The 13629-nt window shown below is 48.2% G+C and overlaps 1 protein-coding gene across 1 annotated transcript; it reads left to right on the top strand.

The window, feature by feature from the left end:
* The first annotated feature begins 8440 nt into the window (after positions 1-8440).
* Positions 8441-12410, top strand: Sys1 (SYS1 golgi trafficking protein). Its single transcript, XM_021149267.3, has 4 exons — positions 8441-8642; positions 8815-9051; positions 10763-10830; positions 11808-12410. The coding sequence occupies exons 2-4, from the start codon at positions 8890-8892 to the stop codon at positions 12046-12048; spliced, it is 471 nt and encodes a 156-aa protein (XP_021004926.1). The 5' UTR covers positions 8441-8642; positions 8815-8889; the 3' UTR covers positions 12049-12410.
* The last annotated feature ends 1219 nt before the right edge of the window (positions 12411-13629 follow it).

Below are 13629 nucleotides of genomic sequence, written 5' to 3'. Positions count from 1 at the left end.
GCTATTGGCATAACCAATAATATTTGCTGTTCCTTGACTAGAGATCTATAGCTGAGACCACAGGATGCATTCGCAGTTAGTTTTAAGAGTGGACATCCATTGTCTAACATCCCCTGAGCAGAGAATGTTAAGGCCATCCTCGCCTTGATCTCATGGGGTCGGTAGTTTCTCATTTTACAGATGAGAAAGGAGAAATAACGGGTAGCTGTAATAAAACTGCTCCAACTGACCTACAAACTCGCCAACCGGCAGCACACATCTCTACTGTTTGCCATTGAGATCTGGGGCTACTGGTTATGCAGCAAAAGCTGGCTGGTACAGGATTCAAACTCAGTTTTGTTTTGTTTTAATTGCATCTGCCTTCCCATTCTCTTCCACTGAGCTTGCTCCCTTGATCCCTGCTGTAGGCAACACACATGCAATCATTTTTAAATGGGTTACATTTAAAAATGCTGTTACGGCCCCCTCTTTTCTCTGCCCCTCCCTGCAGTTTAACACCGAGCAAGCATTGTACCACTGAGCTGCACCCTGTGGTTACAGCCACCCAGCTGCCGAGGAGGAAACCAAAGCTTGGAGGAAATCAGTTGTCTGGGAGGCCTAGGTTTACTTGGAAACCCATCTCTTGGATTCTGGCCCTGGGCTCATTCCACAACACCTTACTGGTGCTGAGTGCTTGACAAAGCCCATCATCTGGCACTTCCTGTGTAGTGGGCACAATGCCATGCAGTTCACATGTTCCGGCTCCTGGACGAGTGTGGCGAGGACTGTGTGATAGTGACGGGGGTGGACGTTTAGTTGAGCTGTCCTCAGCCTTCCCGCTTGTTTTCCAAGGCTCCCTTGAAATCCCCCTCCCTGATTCAACATCTGGTCAATGAGAAGGCAGCGCACCTGTGCTCCAGATGTTCCTGAAATCAGAACAGGCTCATTACAAAGAGCTGCTGCCAGAGAGAAACATACTAGGGAAGCCAGGCAGATTTCGGGCAGGGAACTTGCTTGCCTGGTGCCTAGTGTGGGGCTGCAGGGAGCACAGCTGTGTACAAACCTAAGCCTGCCTGGCTCTCATCTTCTTCCTGTGCCCATCATGGTGATTTTCCCATGTCTCAGGGTCCTGATGTTTTTCTCTGTCTTTTTTTTTCTCCATCTATTTACTGACACCATGTTGAGATACTCTGACTACAAAGGGCTTGTCCTTGCCCTGGTTCACAACCCTCACCTTTCAGGATAAATCTGAAATGCTACTTCCTCTGAGATATTGTCTGCTAAAACCAACTTGTTTTCCTCCTCAAATTCTTTTACACAATGTCCTTCATCATCATCATCAGTTTGACAGGAGGTAGGGGTATGGGTGGCATTTTGTGTGCCATAATAACTGTGTGAAGTTCAGAAGGCAATCTCATAGTACAGTGGGCAGGCTCCGGGGATCGATCTTAGATCACCAACTTTGCACAACCAGCACCTTTACCTGCTGAGCCATCTTGCCAGCCTTCACCACACTTACATGTTCACAGCTATGTGTTTGTGTTTGTGCCTGTGCCCTTGTTCCTGTACACTGCCCCTGTTACACTCTGAGGCCCCTGGAGGAGGGACTCTTTCTGGCTTGCATTCATGTTGGATCCCACAGCCTAGCAGAGCGCCAGCTACTTCAGCTACTTCAGCTACTTAGGAAGTACTCAGAGAGAGGTACTTGTAGGACATGGCAGGTGAACGAACTGATCTGCTCCATACTTTGGCCTCTTCACTCAGGTCCCCCGGAATGTGCCTCGGTTCATGTCCCCCCGATGCCATAAGTTAACAGGAGCAGGTGCGGTGACCGGCTGCTCCATCTCACCAACCCCTTCACACTTTTCATCACCTGATATTAAAATATGACATCACCGCCTGCCTTGCTTGTCTGTGGCTTCCAAAAGCTAGAGTGTTTCCTCTTGGTTAACTTAGTTCATTCGTTTACATCAGTTCCTGGCAAACAATGGATGCCTAGTGAATGTTTATCAAATGAATGAACGACTTCTTAAAAAAAAAAAAAAGTCTAAGTCCTTACAGTTAAGAGCAAAGAGTCATTTCTAGGCAGAGACAGGGAGTTACCTCTAGGACAGGGTCAAGAATCAAGCTACGAGCCCAGGCATGAAAGCACATGCCTGTAATCCCAGCCCTTGAGTGGCTGAACAGGAAGATGCAGAGTTTGAGGTCCACCTAGACTACATAAGGAGGCAACCTGGGCTATCCAATGAAGCCTTGTTTCAAAACCAAAGTAAACCAAACAAACAAACAAACAATTAGAAGAAGGAGGAGGAGGAGGAGGAGGAGGAGGAGGAGGAGGAGGAGAAGAAGAAGAAGAAGAAGAAGAAGAAGAAGAAGAAGAAGAAGAAGAAGAAGAAGAAGAAGAAGAAGAAGAAGAAGAAGAAGAAGAATCAAATAAATCTTGTCTTTGGAGGGGAAGGCAATTGTTTGAGAATATGTTGCCTGCCTTTTTTCCTTCCCAACGTGTCCTAGATATCATTAACTCAGACAGGTAACCCCTAGAGCAGAGTCCGGTACTTAAGAGAAACAATACCAGCCAACTAGAGGCCCAGCTACTCACTGGCATGCCTGGCATTATCCACCCCTTGAGAGATGTTTTGCAGAAAAGTCTCCGTGATAAGGCTTAGAAGACAGAACCCTATCCCCCTGGCCCCCTGTGGTACAGGGAAGAACTGGAAACTCGCAGGCTTCAGGCAGACACAGACTCTCCACACTTCTGAACTGTATTACCCGTTGTTCTGTTTGGTTTGCAGCACTGGCGATGGAATCCAGAGCCTTGCACGTGCTAATGGAGGGCTTTACCTCTGAGAGACGCCTCTAGCCATTGTGGTGCCTAATTTTGATCCTGCCTGCTGAGGAGACATACCTTATGCGGCTGGCTGACCATGAGTGATTGCCCCCTCTGAGCCCCAGTCATCTGTGAAATGGGGACAATATTTATGCTCACCTTGCTGGGGGGGGGGCATAGACAAGGTTATGTAGGTCAGAGAGTTTTTTTTTGTTTGTTTGATTTTTTGGATTTTTGTTTCTTTTTGGTTTTTTTTTTATGTAAACTGTAATGTCCAGTGGACTCTGTGGGGAAGAAGTGACTTCGTCTAGAGTCGAGCTGACTTGGGTTGGAGTTCAGCGCTGCCCCTTTCTGGAGGTCTTTGGGTAAGTAGCACCCTTCTCTCAACCTCAGGTTTCTTATCTGCTACGTGAGAATACCAATAGTGTGCCCTACTCGAAGGCTTGTTTTAGAAGTCAAATAAGGACCAAAGGAGATAAGAGAAGCCTCTTAACATACAGTAGGCACCCAGGAAATGTCCCTTCTCAAACGTGTGCACACACATAGCCCTTCATGTAGTCAGGGTAACAAAGTATTCTCAGTTTGGAGTTGAAAACAGGCAGCCAATGAGCAACCCCCGCTCTCGTTTCCATTCTAAGAAAGGAACTCACTGGCCAAAGTCCAGGACAGTCAGTGATGTGGAGAACAGGAACCCATGCCAACCTCCCACACGGAGTTTCCAAAAAGTGTGAGTGCAGCATTGCGTAACCTGTCATAGGACGTGCCTTCAGAGAACTTCCACAAACTAGTCCCCAAAAGGAAACGTGAGCAGAGCTGTGGAGTAACCTCTGGAGGGAGGAGGATGGGAGCTGAAGTGTGGGGTTGAGATTGGAGAGAGAAGGCTCTGGCCCTGGTGCCACTAGCCTGTCCTCTGAGCTATGCCAGAGGCTGAGACAGGAGGATCACAAGTTCAAAGCCTGCCGGAAGTACAAAAAGAATTGCAGAGTCAGCCTGGACTACATAGTGAGACTCTCTGCCTTCAAATAAAAGGTGAAAATGGAGACAAGGAAACTTGTCCATGAGACATTCTCCAGGTATGCGCAAGGCCTTAGGTCTAGACCTCAGTACTAAAAGACGGACACAGAGAAAGAACCATATTTATTGAGCTTCTACTATGTCCTGGGCTCCAGGTTAGTTCTGTCTGATACTTATTATAGTAAGATCCTTGTCTCAATCCTGAGAGCTTAGGTATTTCCACTCCCACATTCCAAAGGAAGAAATAACCGCAGTAATGAATCCTGCCAACATTTACACAACACTGACTAGTTATCGGGCTAAGCACACATTTGATCCTCAGCACAGCCCACAATAGGGGTGCTACTGTGAGCCCTGTGTTATGGAAGAGAAAAAAATAATAAGATGGGGCGGGGGGAGGGGGTGAAGTAGGTTCCCCAAGGTTACCAACTGAGGCAGTAAGTGGAGCCAGGATTTGACTCCAGTCCCATTGGACCTGAGTGGCTTCCCAGGGTGGATCAGAAGGTGACCCCAGTACTAGTTGTCCTTATATGCTTGCAGTTAGGCCCCCATGTGGGGAATGATGTAAGTGACCAAATGACCAGACACTCAGAGGACAGTTTGTCCCAGCTGGTGGCTGTTTGCCACTTCTGCCTCTGACCCAAAGTTTGAATTTCATTCATAAGTTTGTAACCACAGACTTGGCAGTGTGGGAAGAGCCCCTGGGGACCAGCTATTCTAGTCCAACTCCCCCCCCCCCCCCCGTATTACAAATGGAAAAATACCCTAAAGCTCAGTGACAACCATGGACACATCAAGGTCACAGAAAAATTTTCAGTTGGATGGGGGGAGTTAGTTTGGGGTCAATTAGAGAGCATCTTCTAGGGTTGCCAAATATGTAGCTCTGACTCACTCTTTTAAAGTTGTTGTTGTTGAGACAAGGTATCTCTATGTCTCCAAGATTCCTGTGACCTCTGATCCTGTCTTGGCCTCTAGACTCCAGAGTGTACGGATCACATGCATGTATCACTATGCTCAGTTTGGGATTAGCTTTAAATGTATAGATTTTTTTACTGAAGTGTAGCTCAATAGCATAGTGTTTGTATAAATGTAGGAGGCCCTGGGTTCACCGCCATATGCTTGTAGAAGTTGGGCAGTTCACTCCCTTACTCTCTCACTGAGTGTGTCCCAGGAAGTGGACTCAGATTTTTAGGCTTGGCAGCAAGTGCCTTGGCTTGCTGAGCTAGCCATCTTTCAATCCCGAGACTAATCTCTACCCTCAGCTTTTGTAGAGAATCCAAATATGCCCTGTTTCTTAAGGGGGCTCAGATGGGGCCCACCAGGGGACTTGCCCAAGGTCAAATGACAAGTCAATGACATTTCCTGGACCCTTTGATCAAATTTCAAAAATAAACTAAGGAGGCTGTTGAAGAGAACTGTCATGGGTCTCTTAGCCCCTAGTTTCCTTGTTGGAGTCAGCTTAGGACATAGGTGGCCATTCCTCAGACTCAACAAGGTAGGAACCCAAAAGCTGAACCCTCAAAGGGAAAAGGAAACAGCAGGGCAGGAAAGGATGTACCCCACCACTGGGGCTTTCTCAGAGGCAGGCTCTGAGCTGCAGGAGTGACATCAGACGGGATCTGTTTACACAGTCACACAGCTACCGTGAGTCCTATTTCAGGATGAGAAAGAACACTTTCCCGTGGGGGATGAGGTGGGGTGGACCCTAACCCAGCTATGGTGTGAAGGGGATGGATCAAATAAGGACTGACCTGCCTGAGGGAACTAAGAAAAATTTCCCTGCTGATCTTTCTCTAGAGCTCCCCCCTCTGTTCCCTGATCTGTCCTTCCTAGGCAGAGTGGGGGAATTTATGGCTCCTTTTTCTTTTACTACAGTGCCACCCTCTTCTTCCTTCTTTCTTTCTCCTGTCATGTGGAAAGGAATTTGGTGCTTGCAGCCACGTAGCCTTTGTTTAAGCCCAGTCTAAGTCACCTTCCTGTCCCTCTCCCTCTCCCCCTCTCTTCCTTTCTTTCTTGTTTGTTTGTTTTGTTTTGTTTTGTTTTGTTTTGTTTTGTTTTGTTTTGTAACAGGGTTTCTCTGTCCTGTAACTTGCTCAGTACACCAGGTTGGCCACAAACTCAGATTGCTTCTGCCTCTGCCTCCCAAGTGCTAGGATTAAAGGCGTACTCCACCACCACCACTTGGCCAGCCTCGGTTTCTTCACATTCAGCTGTCTTGGGCTTTGAGATTTACATCACTCATGTGTGTCCCTGACAGTCTCACAGACACTGGGTTCCGCAAGTCTGTGGACTGGAGGAGTCTGAACACTTGTGCTGAACTGAACTGAGGTACCTCAAAGATGATGGAGCAGAGGAGTGGCTCAGCAATCCTCAGACTAGAGTCCAGGTGAATTATTTACAGTTTCTAACTGTAAGAGAAATCACGTGCCCTGGCTAGAGCCTTGTTTCTTTACTTTTGTCGAGTCCTAGCAATTCTAAGTGGTCACATGACCATCGCTGCTCTTTGAAAAGTCTGATTAGCAGCTATGTGGGGCCTTAGACAGCGTCGATTAGATGTTGGAGAATGTTCATTCACTCCAACTCCTCGTTTCAGAAATAGGGAAGCTGAGGTTTAAAGAGGGGCGCTGCTTTGTAGTCACACTGCTAGCAAGCGGCAGAGTCAGCGCAAAAGCCCACAGTCTTCCACAGAAGCGCTCACTTCCCTTCCCGTGCTCTTCTGTGGAGGTGGGGAGCTTGGGTCTCTGGGAACAGAAATCAATTGAGTCATGGATTTGCCTTTGCCCTTTCTCTGTTCTTGATTCATTCGGCAAATATTTGCCAACTGTCCACTACTCAGTCTCAGAGAAGGCGGAGATCGAAAATGAATGTGGAGGCAGGCAAGGTCATGGCGTGATTTCCGAAGCTGTGCTTTGTTCCCATTGGATGAGCCACTTCAACACCCACTGTCCTGCCATCAAATGTAGCCATGTCTGAGTCCAGGGCAATGTCTCATGTGTCCAAACCTGCCTAGCCTCCAATGGACACAAACCCAGCATTGCAATCCCTGGAAACATTGAATTATAATGTCTGCTTTGCTGCGGTATGGCACACACCTTTAATTTCAGCACTTGGGAGGCAGAGGCAGGTGGATCTCTTGTGAGTTCCAGGCCATTCTGGTCTACAAAGCAAGTTCTAGGACAGCCAGCGTGATTACACAAAGAAAGAAACCCTGTCTCGAGAAAATAAGAACCAAAACCTGTTTTGCCATTAACTTTATTTAATTAACTAATTTATTTACTTTAGGTTTTTGATTTTTTTTTTTCAAGGCAGGTTTTTCTCTGTGCAGCTTTGACTGACCTGGAATTCGTGCTGTAGTCCAGGCTGGCTGAAAACTTACAGGAATCCACCTGCCTCTGCCTCCTGAATGCTGGAATTAAAGGTGTGCACCACTACCATCTGGCTAACTTTATGTCTTTAAGACAGTATATTAGCTGGGCAGTGGTGGCACATGCCTTTAATCCCGGCACTTGGGAGGCAGGGACAGGCAGATTTCTGAGTTTGAGGCCAGCCTGGTCTACATAGTGAGTTCCAGGACAGCCAGGGCTACACAGAGAAACCCTGTCTCCAAAAACAAAAACAAAAGACAGTATGTTGCCTCTCTTCTCTGATCTTTAGTTTAAACATGTGTATAATGGGAGCAGAGGCCAAAAGAAAAAAATATATAAGAGCCTGAAAGCTCTATACTAAAGAAAGAAAACACTGAGAATCTAAAATGAAAATAGTCAATTTTTAAATGTGTTATTTCCCTTGGGAGTCCTTGGGAGTTCCATGTGGGTCTGGAATATAGCAAGTTCCAGACCATCCAGGGCTACATAGTGAGACTCTGTTAAAAAAAAAAAAAAAAAAAGTTCCTTTTGGTTAAATTTAAATTGTTGCCGGGCGTGGTGGTGCACCCCTTTAAACCCAGAACTTGGGAGGCAGAGGCAGGCAGATTTCTGAGTTCGAGGCCAGCCTGGTCTACAGAGTGAGTTCCAGGACAGTCAGGGCTACACAGAGAAACCCTGTCTTGAAAAAAACAACAAAAAAATTTTTTTTTAATTGTTATCATTGTATTTCTGTGAGTGTGATAGTCAGACGATAGCTTACAGGAGGCAGTCAGTTCTTTTCTTCCAACATGTGAGTTCAAGATATTAAACGCAGGTCGTCAGTCTTGGCAGCAAGCATCTAGCCCTCTAACCATCTCACCATTCCTCAGTGAATGCTATTTTATTTTATTTTATTTTATTTTTTATTTTATTTTATTTTATTTTATTTTATTTTATTTTATTTTATTTTATTTTATTTTATTTTATTTTATTTTATTTTATTTTATTTTATTTTATTTTATTTTATTTTATTTTATTTTATTTTATTTTATTTTATTTTATTTTAATTTTATTTATTTTATTTTAAAAGTGTAGACCTTCCACCCCTTTCCCTCCTAGGAATGGACCTGCTGGATTATAAAAAATCTCCCTCTAGAGGGCGCGCAAAACCCACGGTTTTGTGCCTCACTTCCGTTTGCCTTCATCCTTCCTCTTACGCATGTGCAGAGTTTGTTTCCGGGCTGCTCGCAAGGGCCCCTTTGGATGGCGTGTAGGGTTCATCCACTGCGTCTGCGCAATGCCCCTCGGTTGCCGTCCCCGGAAGCTCTCCCTTCCCAGGAAGCCGTGGGCCGCAGCTATTCGGCCTCTCTAGGCCGGCGGGTCCTCCGCTCCATGGTCCTGACTGTCAGCGCCGTGTCAGGAGGCCAGCGCCGAGGGCCGGCTGCGCTCGGACGCTTCGACCCTCGAGCCGGTCGCGGGTGAGTGAACCCGGGAGGAGCCCGGCGGTCGGAACGGGTGGGTCCGCCCGCCCCGCCTCTCCCACCCGGGAATGGGCTCGCTCCCGGGTCCCAGGCCCACCTCCCTCCCTCCCGCGCCGTTACCAAGGCGACGGCCGGCTGACCGGCTGCAGCTCCGTGTGTCTTCCCGCAGGTATCCCGGCGGCCGCGGGACGATGGCCTGGTGGCACTGACAGGCGCGGGCGGCTGCCGAGCCCCGCGGGCCGGCATGGCGGGCCAGTTCCGCAGCTACGTGTGGGACCCGTTGCTAATCCTGTCGCAGATCGTACTCATGCAGACCGTCTACTATGGCTCTCTGGGCCTGTGGCTGGCGCTGGTGGACGCGCTGGTGCGCAGCAGCCCGTCCCTGGACCAGATGTTCGACGCGGAGGTAAGCTTAGCGGAAAGGAGTGGGGTTTGATAGTGGGGCACCGCCGAGCTCTAGGTCGGTCTGGGACAAGTTCTCATTTTGTGGACACTTTTTTTTTTAAAGAAGGGGTTTCAGTGTGCGCTTCCCCCCGACCCCGGTGCCCATCTGTAAAACGGAACGACTGAGAACAGGGAAGGAGATAGAGTCTAGGAAGCAAAGTAGTGATCTACAAAGTTCACGCTCAGGAACTGCGCGTTCGTGATACAAACAAGCAAAATCTCATAGGGTTTTAAAGAACCTTACAGTGTTGTGTTGGCTGCCGCTGCGCTCAGCCTCGTAGCCAGCTCCGCAGCTTGTGGCTAGAGGTTGAACACACATGGCAGATACTACAGTCAACAGACTTGTGTCCCGGGCAAACATGATATCTCTTTCTTGAGACCCTCTAGAAAAATGACTTCCTTTCTCCCAGCTGAGCTTGTCAGGAGCCTCCGTAAGAAGAGGGATAAACAAAAGGGCATCCCTCGTGATGAAGTGGAAACTGTTAAGACTTGGTGTCAGATAGGTTCCTTTAAATTCCTCTCTGCTGTGTGACTTGGGCAAATGTTAACTCTCCCGTCTGCAATATCATACTGTTGGCACGAGGTGGTGAACTGTTCAAAGAGCCTGCTTGTGCTTAGCACCCAATCTAGCTGAGAGAACTTGAAGAGTTGTTTTGCCTTTCCAATCCCTTTTATCCTCTGCAAAGTGAGCAGGATAATCCTGTCATGTTACCTATAGTAAAATGTTAAAAGGCCCAGAGAGGTTTAGGAATAAGAACATGCTTTGTGCCGGGCATGGTGGCGCACGCCTTTAATCCCAGCACTCGGGAGGCAGAGGCAGGCGGATTTCTGAGTTCCAGGACAGCCTGGTCTACAAAGTGAGTTCCAACACAGCCAGGGCTACACAGGGAAACCCTGTTTCAAAAAAATGCTTTGTGAAGTATAGTGGAAGCCTAAGAGCTAAGAGGAGAGACAGTGATAGTTGATATGAACAAAGTTCTTAGTTCGGGAGAACTTGGAATGGAGTCCTTGCGTTTACTACTGTTGTTTGCATCGGCCCTTGGGTAACTAATTCTGTGGAAAGAGACACTAGGAGCTTTGTGAGATCATGGATGTCAAAGGCCTTTGCAGGCTGAAGCATGGCACGGGTATTTAGTATTTGGTAGTACTCTGTCAACAATAAGTATGGCAAACATAGCATATGCTGAGTAGTGGCACCTTGTGGGTGGCGCCATCCTTCTTGTAAGGGCCTATGGGAATCAGGCTTCGTTGCAGAGCGACCTGATGTCCACAGCCTGAGTTTAGGCGACAGCTTTGGAAGGATGAGGTACTAACGGGTTTTTGGTCATGGTTATTCAACTCCGCCCCTACTGTGAACTGTGTATCTGTGAAGCAGAAGCCTGACCTGTGGAGCCATAGTTTGCTAAGGAGATTTCCTAGACTTGATTCTTGCTGTCTAGATAAGCTATTGCCTCAGGCAACTTCCCTAAACTCTTGCATCTTTTGTAAATGGAGAATGAATAGTAGTCCCTCCCCACATACCATGAGGTTCAAATGAGATCCTAGTGGATGCGTGTGAAGAGAGCGTGTTGTCTCCTGTCCTCTGAGAAGAGTGCTCATGCCATCAGCTCTGTGCTGGGATCCCGGCTGTGCACAGCCGCTTCTCTAGTGTCCCTTTTGTGATTCCCCTTCAGATCCTGGGCTTCTCCACCCCTCCAGGCCGGCTCTCAATGATGTCCTTCGTCCTCAACGCCCTCACCTGGTGAGTATCAGCAGCTGTACTATTTGTCTAACTTCCTAAACCTAAGCCTGAGGCAGGCTGGCACTTCTTCCTGGGAGTAGTAAGATGGGTCAAGAGTGTGTTTCTGTGGCCTGGCCCCATCATGGTCTCCATTGTTGTTCTGAATTAAGTGCAAAGCTCAGCTGTCACTGTATGTGCCTGATGGCGTTCTTTAATGTAGTGTGAGGTAAGGGAAGAATGAGACCAGGCACCGGGAGAATTGGCTTACACTCTTCTTCTGTGCCATTGCTTGAGTTCCCTTCCTCTTCCTCTCCTGGCCCCAGGCTCCCTGTGTATATACCAGGGGTTGGACTTGTTAGCGTCCTAGGTCACTTAGGACCATTGCTCATCTTTTAAGGATCAGTTTAGCATAGGGACCAAGATCTTAGACTTACGAGCAGTCTCACTTGGCTTTGAACCTTACCACTGGTATAGTGACTTTGGATAGTTTATCTGCAATTTGGTCATCAGTAAAGTGGGGCGAATCCAGTCACTTAGCTCTTAGCTGTAAAGTGCTGTTAATTCATGGGAAGTACTTCAAACAGTATCTTGTCCTTTACATTCAGACTACGCTGATGGGGGGAAGTATACAGATTTCTGGCTTTTCTTGAATAGTGGGGAAATGGATTGATTCCAGGCTGTAGTAAGATTTGTCTAGATGTACGTAGCTTTTGTCTGCATTTTACGTAGACCATGTATACTTTCCAGTACCCAGCAGTCTGAACCATTCCTGGGTAGCTGTTTGTCATCAAACTCTCCACCCGACATCCCTCTGTCAATCCACTCTTGATCTTACCCAGTAGGTTTCTGTAGGCATCTGATAGGATGACCCTTGCTTCTCACTTACCGTGCTTGCTTCTGATCATCATGATGTCATCCTAACTGTCCCCACTTCCCCAGCAACCTGATGTAAGGCCAGGACAACCCAGTGACAACTCGCTGCTATCCTCTCCCCACAGTGCCCTGGGCTTGCTGTACTTCATCCGGCGAGGGAAGCAGTGCCTGGACTTCACTGTCACTGTGCATTTCTTTCACCTCCTGGGCTGCTGGCTCTACAGCTCCCGTTTCCCCTCGGCGCTGACCTGGTGGCTGGTCCAGGCTGTGTGCATTGCACTCATGGCCGTCATCGGGGAGTACCTGTGCATGCGGACAGAGCTCAAGGAGATCCCCCTCAGCTCAGCCCCTAAGTCCAATGTCTAGAGTTGGGCCCTTTGGACACTCTGCTGGCACTTGGGCCCCATCACCTTGGGCTGCTCAGACCTCCAGATGGGGTCTGGCCCAAGTCTGAGCAGAACCCTGGAAATGTGAAGTCTGTTGGTGGAGAGATAATGAGGCCCCATCATAAAGGCAGGTAGCAGCCATGATCACAGATGCAAGAATGGCCTCTGCTTGCCAAAGCCTTGATATCTGGAGGCCAGTAAGGGACCTCATGGAGGGTAGTGACAGATTTGGAACCATGTCACATGAGCCATCATACTGTCACCAGCCTGTTATTTTAAAAAGAAAAAAAAAAATCAAGGATATCTGATTGGAATAAACCACTCTTCTCGTTGTCTGTCTTATGCCTGTGACAGCCGGTACTTTTGCCGTGTTGCCAAACTACAGGGATTCTCTGTGGAGAAATATCTGATTTCTGGGTCCATAGCCACAGGAAAAAATGTAGGTACAGAGTGCTAGGCTGCTGAGAGGACGTCGAGGGGCGGAGGCATCGAGCACAAGAAAAATGCATGGCCGTGCCATTAGACACACACTTTTGTGTGTGTGTGTGTGTCCAGGACCCATGACTGACTCCCTCTAGTTCCCTGTATGGACTCTGCCTTGCTGTTGTCACTCAGCACAGCCAGAGACAGGACCCAGAGAAAACCCTAGCATCCCTCCCAGCCTTACCTTCATAATAAAAGCCACTGTCTGCTCTCTGGAAGCGAGCAGGCAGCCAGCTTCTACTGGACCTCAACTGTGGTGGGAGTTTCTGTTTGCTGTCTTCTGAGTTCTGTGACAGGGAGGGTGTACTAAAGGTGCTGGAGGCTCGCCCTGCCCTGCTAAGCTTTCCTCCAAGTGGTTTCCTCAGGAAGGGCTGGCAGCTGTCCTTCCTAGGTACATAAATACACTATTTTCCAATCCTTTGCCTTGTATTTATGTCATTGTTGGGACTGAGAGAGATCAGCTGTGCACAAGAGCTATAAATAATTAGTATTCTCTCTTTGCTGAGCCCCAGGGTTACTGCTCCAGGTAAAATACCAAATGCCAGAGTAAGTGTGGTAGCACCTGCTTGCCTTAAGACTTGGGAGACTGAGGTTGGGGGAATCATGAGTTTGAGGCCAACCTGGGCAACATGACAAACTCAGTCAAGAAAACAGGCAGAATACTATATCCCACCCTCCACCTGCAGCTGCCACAGTCCCCTACTCCCCCCTTGCCCCCCCCCCCCAGCACACACACTTGTGATTCCTGAACTGTGGCATACATTTTTTTGTGAAGTCTGGTTTCTGGAGCTTGTCCAAGCTAGCTGAGGATCACAGCTAAGATGAGTTTTGCTTCCTGCACAGGGAGCCCTTCTTGCCTCTTGGCTCTGCTTGGTAGAGTGAGAATCTGAGACTGAAAATACCTGGACAAAGGCTAGGTGAGCTAGGGTGAGCCCCGGGGGTAACCCGGGTTGGGGCCACACTGGCTGCAGGGCCTGGGCCCAGCGAGATTGGTGGGTTTCCTCCCTAACAAACTCTGAAGGCACATACATGACAGCAGTGAATGATTTCAGGAGTGTGGCTGCTCCCTTAAGCTGAG

Source organism: Mus caroli, unplaced genomic scaffold (assembly GCF_978045245.1).
Source record: "Mus caroli unplaced genomic scaffold, Mus_caroli_1 scaffold_2, whole genome shotgun sequence".
Taxonomy (NCBI): domain Eukaryota; kingdom Metazoa; phylum Chordata; class Mammalia; order Rodentia; family Muridae; genus Mus; species Mus caroli.
The sequence above is the reverse complement of the archived record's forward strand: the minus strand, read 5'-3'. Positions and strand labels throughout refer to the sequence as shown.

Coding starts and splice junctions, on each gene's coding strand:
- Sys1 (XM_021149267.3), top strand. CDS start 8,890: ATGGCGGGCCAGTTCCGCAGCTACGTGTGGGACCCGTTGCTAATCCTG. Junction 9,052..10,762: donor ACCAGATGTTCGACGCGGAG/GTAAGCTTAGCG, acceptor ATTCCCCTTCAG/ATCCTGGGCTTCTCCACCCC. Junction 10,831..11,807: donor GTCCTCAACGCCCTCACCTG/GTGAGTATCAGC, acceptor CTCTCCCCACAG/TGCCCTGGGCTTGCTGTACT.